This window comes from Pinus tabuliformis, chromosome 2_1 (assembly GCF_031772625.1).
Source record: "Pinus tabuliformis cultivar Carrire ecotype Pingquan chromosome 2_1, CPIR1, whole genome shotgun sequence".
Taxonomy (NCBI): Eukaryota; Viridiplantae; Streptophyta; class Pinopsida; order Pinales; family Pinaceae; genus Pinus; species Pinus tabuliformis.
In genome coordinates this window covers 470,281,577-470,291,699 of record NC_142299.1, presented here as the reverse complement: position 1 = coordinate 470,291,699, position 10,123 = coordinate 470,281,577, and the positions used below count along the sequence as shown (strand labels likewise).

General features: G+C 40.9%; 1 protein-coding gene across 1 annotated transcript; it reads right to left on the bottom strand.

Annotated features, from left to right (window-relative positions):
• Positions 1 to 210: 210 nt before the first annotated feature.
• On the bottom strand, positions 211 to 5,870 carry LOC149200956 (uncharacterized). Its single transcript, XM_089401134.1, has 5 exons — positions 5,276 to 5,870; positions 4,061 to 5,174; positions 3,487 to 3,795; positions 1,492 to 3,354; positions 211 to 1,443 (listed from the first exon to the last, which is right to left on the bottom strand). Exons 1-5 carry the CDS (start codon positions 5,761 to 5,763, stop codon positions 211 to 213), a joined length of 5,007 nt encoding a protein of 1,668 aa, XP_089257260.1. The 5' UTR covers positions 5,764 to 5,870.
• Between the last annotated feature and the right edge of the window lie 4,253 nt (positions 5,871 to 10,123).

Below are 10,123 nucleotides of genomic sequence, written 5' to 3'. Positions count from 1 at the left end.
CCAAATTTTAAGTTACTAGCAATTTCTTTAACGAAGTTCAAGAACCAAATGCATTACAAATTTAAACCTTTTATCTAATAAACTTTCCTTGAAGTGTCCACAAAATCTACTGAATTATTTCCACTTTTAAATTTCTTTAAATACTAACCAGAAATGTACTTGCACAGCAATAGCATCGTCTGATGAAACTGCTGCTTGTTGCTTTGCTTCTCAGGTAGGTAGCACGCCTACCTTTGCTGCAGAGCTGCTGCACGACTCCGGCCACTGTAATTTGGGACATTCAGAAACATCGAGCATCTCCAACCGCTTGCACTGTTCAATACCTTCTACCTCTTCTAACTCAAAGCACGAACGAACACTCAGCTTCCGAAGCTTTCTCGCCTTTGGCAACCCTCGTATGCTCTTCAGCTTGACACACCCAGCTGCCCCCAACAGCTCCAAAGATATCATTGTTTCCAAATTTGGCAGCTCTTTTAATTCAACGCACCCAGTAACAATTAGGTGTCTAAGCTTTGTCGCCTGTGCCAATCCCTGTATACTCTTCAAACTCTCACATCGAATTGCCCGCAATTCCTCCAAAGATACCAATGTTTCCATGCTCTGCAGTTCCTCTAACTCAGAGCAGCAAGAAACATCTAAGAATCTAAGCTTTCTCGCCTGCGCGGAACCCTGTATGTTCTTCATCTTCTTACATCCGGCTGCCCTCAGCTCCTGCAATGACACCAGTGTTTCCATACTTGGTAGCTCTTTTAACTCAGAGCACTGAGAAACATCCAGCGATCTAAGCTTTGTCGCCTGAACCGAAACCCGTATGGCTTTCAGCGTCTCACATCCGTCTGCTCTCAACTCCTCCAGAGACACCAATGTATCCATACTTGGCAGCTCTTCTAACTTAGAGCACCAAGAAACATCTAGGGATCTAAGCTTTGTGGCTTGCGTCGCTCCTCTTATGCTTTTTAACTTCTTACATCTGCGTGCCCGCAACTCCTCCAAAGACCTCAATGTTTCTAAACATGGCAGCTCTTCCAACTCAGAGCATCCTGAAACAACTAGAGATCTAAGTTTTGTGGCCTGTGCTGACCCCTGTATGCGCTTTAACTTCCCACATCGGTCTGCCCACAACTCTTCCAAAGCTACCAATGTTTCCAAACTTGGCAGCTCTTGCAACGCAGAGCACTCAGAAACATCTAGAGATCTAAGCTTTGCGGATTGCCCCAACCCCCATATGCATTTCAGCTTCTCACATCGGTGTGCCCGCAACTCCTCCAAAGATATCAATGTTTCGATACTTGGCAACTCTTCTAACTCAAAGCACCAAGAAACATCTAAGCATCTAAGCTTTCTTGCCTGCGCCAACCCCTGTATCCTCTTCAGCTTCTCACACCGGTGTGCCAGCAACTCCTCCAAAGACACCAATGCTTCCAGACCTTGTAGCTCTTGTAACTAAAAACACCCAGAAACATCCAAAGATCTCAGCTTTGTCGCCCACGCCAATCCGTGTATGCTCTTCAGCATTCCACATCTGTCTGCCCTGAGCTCCTCCAACGATACTAATGTTTCCATACTTGGGAGCTCTTTTAACTGACAGCACCGAGAAACATCCAGGGATCTGAGCTTTATAGCGTGCGCGGAACCCCATATGCTCTTCAATTTCTTACATCGGTGTGCCCGCAACTCTTCCAAGTATACCATTGTTTCTAAACTTGGCAGCTGTTCTAATTCAGAACACCCAGAAACAATTAGCGATCTGAGCTTTGTCACCTGTGCCGATCCCCTTATTCTCTTCAGCTTCTCACATCCGGGAGCTCGCAACTCTTCCAATGAAACCAACGTTTCCATACTTGGCAGCTCTTCCAACTGAGAGCACCAAGAAACATCTAGGAATCTAAGCTTTGTCGCCTGAGCTGATCCCCGTATGCTTTTCAACTTCTCACATCCAGACGCCCAAAACTCCTCCAAAGCTACCAATGTTTCTATTCTCGGCAGTTCTTCTATCTGAGAGCACCCAGAAACATCTAGGTATCTAAGCTTTGTCATCGGTGCCGACCCTCCTATGCTCTTCAGCTTCTCACATAGGTGTGCCTTCAACTCCTCCAAAGAAACTAGACTTTCCATGCTTGGCAAATCTTCCAACTCAGAGCACCGAGAAACATCTAGATATCTAAGTTTTGTAGCCTGCGCTGACCCCTGTATCCTCTTCAGCTTCTCACATCGGTGTGCCCGCAACTCCTCCAATGATACCAATGTTTCTATATTTGGTAGCTCTTGTAAAGCAGAGCACCTAGAAACATCCATGTATCTAAGCTTTGAAGCCGGGGCCAAGGCCCGTATGCTCTTCAACTGCTCACATCGATGTGCCCACAACTCCTCCAAAGACACCAGTAATTCCATGCTTGGAAGCTCTTCTAACTCAAAGCAACAAGAAACATCTAGGAATCTAAGCTTTGCTGCTGCCTGCGCTGTTCCTCGTATGCTCTTCAGTTTCTCACATCGGTGTGCCCGCAGCTCCTCCAAAGATACCAATATTTCCATAGTTGGAAGCTCCACTAATTCAGAGCACCCAGAAACATCTAAGTATCTGAGCTTTGTCGCTTGCCTAGACCCCTGTATCCTCTTCAACTTCGCACATCCTTTTGCCCGCAACTCCTCCAAAGATACAAGTGTTTCCATAGGTGGCAGCTCTATTAACTCAGAGCACCAAGAAACATCTATGAATCTAAGCTTGATCGCCTGCAACGACCCCTGTATGTTCTTCAACTTCACGCATCGGTATGCCCGCAACTCCTCCAAACATACCAGTGTTTCCATACTAGGCAACTGTTCTAACTGGGAGCACCCTGAAACATCTAGGTATCTAAGCTTTGTCGTGAGCGCAGACCCCCATATGCTCTTCAGTTTCTCACATCGGTGTGCCCGCAACTCCTCCAAAGATACCAATGTTTCCATATTGAGCAGCTCTTCTAACTCAAAGCACCAACAAATATCCAGGGATTTAAGCTTTGTCCCCTTAGCCGATATTCTCTTCAGCTTCTCACATCCGTCTGCCCGCAACTCCTGCAAAGATACCACCGCTTCCAAACTTGGCAGCTCTTCTAACTGAGAGCACCCAGAAACATCTAGCGATCTAAGTTTTGTGGCGTGCGCCAACCCCTGTATGCTTTTGAGCTTCTGACACCGATGTGCCTGCAACTTCTCCAAAGATACCAATATTTTCAAATCCGGTAGCTCTTCTAAATCAGAGCACCCAGAAATATCTAGGTACCTAAGATTTTTGGCCAGGGCCAACTCCCGTATGTGCTTCAACTTCACGCATTCATATGCTCTCAACTCTTCCAAGGGCAACTGCAGAGGTGGCTGAAAAGCAAAATGTTCACTCGTTACAACCATTAAAAAAAATCATGATTTTTATCTGGGTAACATTTGAATTCCTTCGAAACACAAATGTTAGTACAGCTACAAACGTGAACACAACACATTTCTATTTACCTGTGATTCGCCTTCGCAATGCCATAATGTGTTCAATTCGCCATGGGACAGTCGTAAAACCCTTAACGTCTTCATGGGAACCCACGAAGGCAGGGAAGAGTGAGGACATTTTTCCCAGCTAAGCCACAGTAGATTTGGTAATTCTGCGTTCTTCAAAATGCGTAGAGAACCTTCAATATGAAGAATTTGCAACCTCCTTAACTTGCGTTTTAACACAGCATTTTCAGTGTCAATAGCGCCAAATACATCATCTTCATCATGACCATTATATTCACCATGAACCATCCAAATTCCCCGGACAGTTGTTTCCTGTCCATTGTTGAAAAAAACGATCGCTATTACTGGTTCATTCAAGAAATGATCCCAACCTTTTATTGAATAATCAATCAAAAACTGTCCCAGGTTTTTATTGAATAATCTATAAAGGATTGAATTAATTGAAAAATGATCCCAACCTTTTATTGAATAATCAATCAAAAACTGTCCCAGGTTTTTATTGAATAATCTATAAAGGATTGAATTAATGAACACTTACAGATGACTGGTGTGACAAATTGAATTACTGAACACTTACAGATGACTGGTGTGACAAATTATCATTGACGTTCTTTGCCCTTGAGCGCCACAGACGACACGGCGACAAAGACGCGGCAACTTGTCTCCCGACATCTCTTAAATGGTCGTGCATGCGTATAAAATTCCAAGAGTCCACTTCCACAAGTGACTTGTTTTGTAGGTTGAGAAATCCCCTGTTTCCTCTCCATCCTGATCCGTTCCATAATCTTATTGCCGAATCCCTGTCTTCACCTATAAAAAACCATGCAATATCTAAAAATATTTCTTTTTCCTCGTCGTTGAGTGACTTATAACTTAGTATAAATGTCTTATAGATCTCATTGGGAAGTATCTGTTGAAGACTCTCCAATTCGTCTCTCCACTGAGATATTTCTTTGCCATAAAGAAGTGCCCCAACTACTTTTAAAGATAAGGGCAATCCATTACAACAGTCTAAAAACTTATGTACCAAACATTCAAACCCTCGGAGAGGATGAGGTTGGTTGAAGGCATGGGAGCAGAAGAGCTCCTGGGATTGTTGTCTAGTAAGCCCAGATAGCTTATAGATCGATGACTTTTCTAATCTTAAGCTTCTGAAAACATCTTTATCTCTGGATGCTATCACTATTAATGTTCTTGAATTGACATCACAAGTTTGAATTGGCAAAAGTGCTTTCGCCTGATCAGCATGGTCTACATCATCTAAGATTATTAGAGCGTCAAATGACTTGAGAGGCTCTATGAGCATCCCTTTACCTTCATCAATACTGTTTATGTTTACCTGGTTATTCAAGCCAACTAAGCTCCTAAGAAGTTGACTCTGCAACACATTTAAAGACCTATTATCTGCATGATCTCTGACATCAGATAAAAAGCATGATCTATTATAATCTGATTTCTTTCTATTAAAGAATGTGTTTGCCAACGTTGTCTTTCCAACGCCACCTAAACCCACAATCCCCACGATCTGAGGCTCCCCGCTTTGCTCTTTCCGGAACAGCACTGTATCCTCAAAATCTTTGAGCTTGCAATCCAAACCCGTTGGATATTCGGCCACATACAAGTTTGCCTTTGTGACCATACTTGACAGACGTTCAACAACCTTATCTAGCAGCTCCACCACCAACCCCTCCCTAGTTATCCAGACAAAATAAGTAGACCTAGTAAGAAAAAAAGGCTCTATTTTATTCAATATAAAACACACTCATATTGATAGAGAAGGTTGAGTTCTTACCCATTGGACGTCTCCAGCTCGAAACCGCAGTTACTTGCAATTTGATGAAGAGCAATTCTCCAATTTTCAATAATATTGGGATCATATCGCCCCTTCCTTTCTTGAGTTTCTAGGGCTTCACCATATGGACCCAGCATCCACCGAACATCAGCGGGCCTGACACCGTAAAACACAGGTATTACGGGAGCATTTGAGTGTAACATCATCACCAGCTCGTTCAGGCACCAACATGATTCAGCATATCGACGAGAGAAGATCGCCACATGGACTGAGGCGGTTCTAATAGCGTGTTCTAATTGAGAAGAAATTTGGTATCCCTGTTGCATCTCCTCGTCATCCAGAAAAGCCGTCAATCCTTTCTCGCGAAGGCGAAGGTAGAGAGGCCTGGCGAAGGTGTCCTTCACATCGACCCCGCGATGGTTTATGAAAATTTGGTCGGATTTGTAGTTGGGATTAGCAGCCCCAGAAGTGGAGGTGGATGCGGCCATTGCCAACTGGAAAACAGAAATAAAAGGTAGTAATCGTCGGTGCTGTGGACGCAAATTTGCAGAGGAAGAAACGAGTTTGGATTTTAAAATCGCTGAGCTATTGTTCTGAAACTGTGTGGAAGATTGGTTTTCGAGAGCTATACCTTGACCTGTGTTTTATTGGCAGTTAAACGTTCATTAATATTCAAAGGTAGTTTAACAAGTGGACCATAGAATTTTCAAGTAACCCACACGCATTCAACTAAAAGGTAAGAGTCAGATGGACCCCACGCATTTGTCATCGACGTATATTAGTTACCCATGCCTCGGCAATATGACGTGGATTAGGCGTTGGCGATTATGTTGCTCCATAAAAAGTCAACTTGTATTTTACACGACATAAATTTTCAGCCCATCCTATGTGGCATGTTACACGACAAAAGTTCACACCAACAAAATGTCGTCAGTAACATATAACGACACCAAGTTATCTACCGAGTGACCATCGATTTTTGTAGCGATTCTCCACTGATCGAAATAATGTTGTGTTATGCACCTCAATCTTTGTCGCCAGTGCCCGTCCACCTCAGCGCTCCAATCATGTATTTACACAACATAAAGGTGTTACCTCAACCATGTGGGCCTTTACTTTTAAGTGAATTCAAATGTATGCGATTACCTAAAATGTGTATAAATTTTTTAACAAAATTACAAAATTTACTAGACTAAGATTAAATGATTAGCTGATGCTCCAAGTCATTTTTTATAAAATGCTTCAAGGAATGCTCATTCAATTCACTATAGACCCATTTTATATTCTATCTCAAGTCCACTCCGATTCTTTTCATACAAAGACTATACAATTATTTTCTTGTTGTCAAGAACGTGTTTTATTTTTAAAATTATTTATTTATTCTGGAGATGATTTTTTTTTTTTAAACCATTGGTTTCCATTCTATAATATTTTTATCTTTTATTTTCAATATTATAGTTTTTTTCACTCAAATAAACTTTTCCAAAATTACCTTGAACATAGTTTTGAAAATATTTTCTATCTGGCATGAAATGAAGTAACACAATAAAGGTGACCATGGATACCTTTCTTAATTTACTTCCCAATTTAACTTAAATAAATAAAACTCCAATGATACAACCCAATACTCACCCAATTAATTCAAAATTTCGACACATCATTCCACCTTGCACAACATAAAAAGATCTTCACCTCCTTTAGCTATGGACGAGTTATGAGTCTGGTGCTCTATCTCTTAGGCCAATGTGTCCAATAGCTAATACACTCACTTCCTCCTCTTGAATAAAATCCCTAATAACTTCCGTGAATTCCCAAGCTAGGGCTCCACCTAAGTCCACGCCAAGTATCCTTGACCAAGTGTACAATTTCCATCTAATAGGGAGGACCACAACGAGCCTTGGCTACTTTGCAAAAACCAACGATTGAGATTCTACCATGTTTGACGGCAAGCGATGAGTCAAATAGTCGAGGTATAAATACTCTGTCCACGAGATTCACTAGTCGACTCGAACAACAGACCTATGTAGCTTAGTCAAGCATAGTCAAGGTTCTCAACCAAATGTCAAATGTACGACAGCTTCAAGGCTTGATTAAGGTTTCGTCTTGACTCCTCCATTTAACGAGTTCTATAATGGAAAATTTAGTGTTAATAGACAGGTATTTCTTGATGCACGCCGCCAAAAGGGCCTGCTAATTTTTCCCTTTCTCCCACCACTGTCGAAATGGGTCCTTTCATTAACAACACAATGTTAGCACTACCTACAATCCAACATTGCACTTTACAACAAGTTGATAGGGATGTTTCCTCATCCTCCAACCTTGTTAATCGACATGAATTTGGCCATAACTCCAAATTTTACCCAACTTCCCTTGTTATGATGGTTCAACACTGTCGCCATTCAAAGCTGAAATTTTTTCATTAAACAAAGAAATGGACATATCCAAATTACCCGTTGTTGCAATATTACTCTAAGGGTTGAGAAAACCAGGTTTAAAAAGAATCTGCTCACATGAATCCGTCTTGTGGCTAACTCACATTAAGGCAATCATTCCATCATCAAATAAATGCATGGATTTAAACATTCTCATATAATTCTTAGAGTTCACCTCAACCACATATGGGATTTCAATATATTTATGCAGGCAAAAGAATAAACCACAAATGAAGACTAAACAATCCATATTTCTATTAATTCAAAAAACATATTTATAGGGGAGATGTTTGATGGCTTATTTCCTAAGCCCTCACAACCCTGTTCAAGCAATATTCTAACTCTTGAGCTCTATCCAAGCTTCATATCCTCCTATATCCTCCCAACCAATAACCACACCTACAAATCTCTATAGAACACATATATGTACATATACATTTACATGAGGCATTTCCTAACAACCTAAGAGAGTTTTCCTGCCAACAAGCCTCTCAAAAGGCCATACCTAGCCTATTCTAGAATCCACCATAACAAAAAAATTGTGGTTGTCCCATAAGGACACATAAGTTGGACTAGACTACTTACACATGTCCCTACTCTAACTCCCTAATAGCTCAACTATGACTGGTTACAATTGGAAAGGTCCCCATTGCCCCAACTCATCCGCCAAGACAACAACCCATAAACCTGGAATCAAGAAACTTGTCTCAACATTAAGATTTTACAAATATGAGGGACATATGCTATCCCTCAAGAATTTACATGCCCATTTTTTGAGTCCAAGGAAAATGAATTCTTAGTGGTTAATGCTCCTGCATCATAATCCCCAAGTGAATAAAAGATATGACCTTTTGGTCATATGTCTTCAATTGTTGAAACCTCTTGGATCCCAAATGAAATGTTGTTGCAATCCACAAGCATGGCTATATTGTTGCCTCAGTCTTCTAGGATGTCATGTTTTATTTTTCCTACATACAATCATCTTGCTTTAATGTTCTTCGTTAACCATATGCCTCTTATTGTGGTTGATCCATCTCCACTTGGGAATATTTGTCTTTAACTCCATTTTCACTTTTTCTAGTTGTTGACCATTTCTTCTTTGAATTGGGAAGTTTTCCTCTTCACAAGACAACTTCCACTTATACCAAGGTTCCCTTAAGGTTTCAAGGCCTTTGAAATCCTACTCCATACATTCTTTATCTGCACTGCTTTGTGCCTCCACCATTCTTATCATTTGTTTCCTCCATCTCAAATGGTATTGCGCATTAATCTCCAATTTCTTGACTTGCTAATTTGCAAAAGTTATAATACATAACTCCTCAGCTACTTCCATTTCCCATATGTCCATTGGGTTAAGTGGAACTCTTCTATCTTTAAAGACAGTCACCTCCTTGCTTGGTGTGTAAGCATGCAACCAATTCCTTACATGTTGCCCTATGACTGTAAGAATATATCCTTGGGTCCTCGAACCTTGCCCACTTCTTATGCGGCATTTAGGTTGTCTTCAATTACATTTCCAAATTTTCCACCTTCCCAAGAAATCCTTTGGTATTCACTTCTTCTTGTTCATTATGAAAAAAAATGTTTGCATGAAGCAACTTTACATTCTATGTAGCCCTCCTTTTTCTCGATAATGCTCTATGCAAGAGTTATAATAATTCTCTCCCACCTTCCTTCATTAATCTCCAAGGTACATAGTTTGCAAGCCCAATCTTCTACTAGATTTATGGAAAGGTTGTTCATTTCCATTTCCGGGATTCCAAATTCTAGTTACCCTTGCACACACAAAGAAAATATTATAGAAAACAATTTCTTCTAAACATCCCTTAAGTTCATTCTCTATTCCCACTACCTCTTGTCCTCCTCTTTGACTATCCATTGCAAATGTGTGGTTTTCTATTATTGCGTAGTTGGATTTGTCTAAATGGTTCGTGGCATTCAATATGTTGGCATTTATGTCAACTAGGGAAACATTGGTGTGAATAGTGTGTCAAGCTCAAGGGGAGTCCCATGGTTGCTGCAGTCTTTGGTAGAGAACCATCATATTAACAGGATGATGTAAGAAGCTAAAATTTTGTACCTATGATAGTTAGGGAGACCCAGGATTTGGAGGCATTTGTGTTGGAATTTATGTAAACCAAATTGGCATTGATGTGCATAGTGTGTCAAGCTCAGGGGGAGTCCCATAGTTGCTGCAGTCTCTAGTGGAGAACCATCATAGTAGCAGGATGAGGTAAGAAACTAAAATATTGTACCTATGACGGTTAGGGACACTTAGGTTTTGGAGGAATTTATACTTCTAGATTTCAGGTCAAATACTCTTGGAAATGTCATACTTGGATTATGCTCGGAAAAAACTTTCCAACGGTATGTGGAAGTCAAAAAATAATCTCTTGCCTAAAAAGTTATTGACTGT